Consider the following 3970-nt stretch of genomic DNA (forward strand, 5'->3'; position numbering starts at 1 on the left):
TTTAACTTCATCAATAGCGTCATTTGTTAATTTAATGTATTTTTCCGTTTCTATTGAAGCTTTTTGAACATTATCAGCTGCTATATCCCTAATACTTTGTTTCAATTTTTTAGATTTTTCAAATATATCATTCATTTTTTTAAAAGCTTCTTCAGCTTTTTTAATAAATATTTTAGCTTTTACTACATTTTTTTGCTTCTTTAATGGTTTCTTCTTTTGCTTTCGTAGCTTCCTGTACATATGTTTCAATCTCAGCAACAATTTTATTAGCAGCATTAGAATCTGATTTTTTATTATTGTTTTCAAGTGCTTTCAAAATTTCTTCAGCTTTTACTACTGCTTCATGTGCTTTATTGGATGCATTTTCAGCATTCGTTGCTGCTGTGATTTCATTAACCGCAATTTTAGCATTATGCACTGCTTTTTCAGCTTTAGTTGCAAATTCTTTACCCTTTTTAATAAACTTTTTAGCGTTCGCTAAAGTATCTCCTAGTTTAATAGCTTCCTCTAACAATTCATTAACTTTTTTTGCATGTTCTATAGTTTCTTCTGCGGCACTTACTGCGGAGTTTATATTATTAGCATTGTTTGCTTTAATATATGCATCTTCAGCTTTCTTTGCTTCTTCAATTAACATATTAACTATAGCTTCAACTTTTTTTATAGTTTTCATATTTTTAACTGCTTCATTTGCTACATCTACTGCAATTTTAGCTATATTTTTAGCTAGTTCAGCTGTTTTAATATATACTTTCGCTTTATCTACATTAAAACTGTGCTTTATCGCTTCGTGTAATGCTGTATTAGCTTCTGTTTCATACTTTTTAGCTAAATAAGCAGCATTTACCGCTTCTTCTAACGTTTTTGCACTTTTTGCTGTATTAGCTGCGTCCTCTGCTTTTTGTGCTGCAATTTGTACTTTTAAAGTACTAGATTCAGTGTTTTTTACTGCTACTATTGTATCAATTGTTTTTTTCATGTTGGACAATGCATTTTTTGCTTTACCAACTGCTTCTTTTCCGTCATTTATATAATCCATAACATCTATTATATTTTTACTAACATCTTCAGCATCTTGTAACGCTTTTTCAGCATCTTGTATATATGCTTTACATTTAATAGTGGCATCTATCACATCTTTTACAGTAACAGCTTTTTTTGCCTCATTAGCAATATTTTCAGCTTTATTAGCTGCTTCATCTGCTTTTTTTTACATAATTCTTTGCTATGTTTATAATTTTAATTTTGTTAACTGCAGCATTTGCTTCAGTATTTGCTAATTTTGCTTCAGTAACTGCGTCTTCAGATATCTTAATATATGTTTCAGCATCTTTAAAATTTTTACCTACATCTTTAACTTCTTTTAATGCTTTTATAGCATCATTTTCATGTTGATTAGTTTTAGTAGCTTCTTTTTCTGCCTCTTCTATAGTGTCAGCTTTTTTTGCCGCATTAGCTGATTTTGTAGCATTTTGTGCTACTATAACTATTTTGTTAGTAACAGTTTTAATTATTTCTATTTTTAATTTATTAACTGCTATTTTAGCCTCTTCAGATGCTTTTTTTGCATTATCAGCGGCATCTTTAGCGATTAATATATATTTTTTAGTATATTTTTCACGTGTTTCTCCGTTTCCTTTTTTTTTTACTAACAATAAATCTAATTGTTTAACATGTTTTTCTGTTGTTTCTAATGCTACATTTGCTTTATGTACCTTTATTGTAGTTATTGCTGCTGCGTTGGTCGCATCTTTTAAAATGGAAGTTTTTTTTGCTGTTTCAGATATATTCTTGGCGTTATTTGCTTCAGTTACTGCTTCCTTTGCAGCTATTATAATTTGTATTACTTCTTTAATTTCGTTAATAGCTTCCTTTATATTATTTTCAGCTTTTATCGTATAATTAAAAATTCTCCTTGCATTTTCAGTTGCATCAATAAATTGTTTTACGATTTTTGATGCTAATGTAGAATTTTTAGATATATCAGCAACATTTTTATCTATAGCTAAAACTGATTGATATGCTTCATTGGCTTTTTTATATATATCTTTGGCTTCATTTGCATAATCAGTAATTTCATATTCTGCATTTTTTACAACTTGTATATCTTCAAGTAAATCTACGACCCCACTCTTGTTAATGTAGTTAATTGCAGTTTCTTTTTTTTTTATAGCTTCATTTTCATTGCCTTTTGCTTTTTTAGCATACGTTATAATATTATTTACTTTTTCGATTATCTTTTCAGTAAGTTTTTCCGATGTAATTTTTTCAAATAATTTCTTATCCGATAAAAATGCTTCATTTAGTTTAGTATCTGAAATATTTGCGTAATCGATATTATATAAACTCTTATAATTATGTGTGCTGTCAGACATGTTTCCAAAATTTTTAAATTTATTTGACAACGTTTTGACTTCATCAATTGCACTCTTGGCTTTTTCCAATGCTGTATCAATTTTTTTTGAATATTCGTTTGCATCATATTCTCCGTTTTCTTCTCCTAAATCTTTTATATTATCGTTTATATATGCATTTAAATCATTATATATACGAAGTACATCTTCCTTTTTTTCTAAAGCTCCTTTTTCAGTCTTATCAGATGGTTTAAAACTATTATCAAATTTATTTTTATATTCCAAACTATCAATAGCCTTTTTTGCATAAAAGTCAGTATTATTTATTTCATCATTTGTTGCACCTTCAAAATTAATAGTGGCTTTAGATGTTTCTATAAATGTATCCAGTGTTCTATTATTTGTTGAAGCTATATAATCTTTGTTAAAACCTCTTTCTACTTTTGATGTATTGATTGTTAGTTTATCCATTGTTCGTTTTGGTTTTATCATTTTAGAAACTTGTTCAGAATTTGAAACAACTTCGTTTGTTTTTGCGGCTGAAGCATTAAATTTTTTTTTAACAAACCTATTTTTATCACCCACATTAGGATTAAAAAATTTTTCACCAAGTATATGTTTTTCATATTTATCATCATTAATTATATTAGTCATGTTTATATCTTCACTTTTTTCATTGTTTTCAACATTTTCCGAAAATATACTGTCTGCATTTTTATTATTGCTTTCAACATTTTCTAAATGTGCACTATTTTCATTTTCTTTTAAATCTATTTGAGTATCTTCCCAATTATTTACATCGTTCATAATATTTTTTTTTTTTATTTTTTTTAATTTTTTTATTTTTCACTTTTATATATTTTTTACTATGTTCAATAAACGAGAAACCGTTATTTTTATATAATGCGTGCACCTTTTGTTGTTCTTTAGATTTTTCGTTATTATTTTCCAATGAGTCATTGTTTATCTATAAAAATGATAAAAATAATAAAAAAAAAAACAATTAATATATAAATAATTTGTTATACAATTTAATGTATATATATATATATATATATATATATATATATTAGCTTTATCTATCATTTGAATTATTACATATTTTTTTCTTATTTTTATAAAAAATTACTTGTGTAACGTGCGACACATGCTCTCCAAATAAAACATATATTACATATAAATGAACCAAAAAAAAAATAATAATTTTGTTCATTGTATTAAATAAAAAAAAAAAAACATTTCATATAGATAGGAATATAAAAAAAAAAAAAAAAAAAAATTGTACACTATCTGGCACAACTGTTGGTGTCTAACACATTTATATATTATTATACATATAAAAAAAAGAAAAGAAAATGCAGTATATATATAAAAATATATGTAAACTAATTAACGTTGAACACATGATCCCATAAAAAAGTTAACGATAAAAACAATAAGATTTGTTCTAATATTTTTTTTTTTTTATAACTATGAAAATTTTCTTTTAACTAATATATAAAAATTTTAGCTACGAAATATATATTTATAAATATTTATATTTTTTTTACACATTTCATGTGTAAATATATTAGTATATGTATTATAAAAAAATGCATGCCTTTTTTTTTTTTTTT

At 25.2% G+C, this 3970-nt stretch overlaps 1 protein-coding gene across 1 annotated transcript; it reads right to left on the bottom strand.

The window, feature by feature from the left end:
• Positions 1–1196: 1196 nt before the first annotated feature.
• Positions 1197–3586, bottom strand: LOC113223803 (uncharacterized protein PF11_0213-like). The gene is made up of 2 exons (XM_026453182.1): positions 3484–3586; positions 1197–3321 (listed from the first exon to the last, which is right to left on the bottom strand). The coding sequence occupies exon 2, from the start codon at positions 3159–3161 to the stop codon at positions 1197–1199; it is 1965 nt and encodes a 654-aa protein (XP_026308967.1). The 5' UTR covers positions 3162–3321; positions 3484–3586.
• Positions 3587–3970: the final 384 nt, after the last annotated feature.

This window comes from Piliocolobus tephrosceles, unplaced genomic scaffold (genome assembly GCF_002776525.5).
Source record: "Piliocolobus tephrosceles isolate RC106 unplaced genomic scaffold, ASM277652v3 unscaffolded_42589, whole genome shotgun sequence".
In the NCBI taxonomy this organism is placed as follows: domain Eukaryota; kingdom Metazoa; phylum Chordata; class Mammalia; order Primates; family Cercopithecidae; genus Piliocolobus; species Piliocolobus tephrosceles.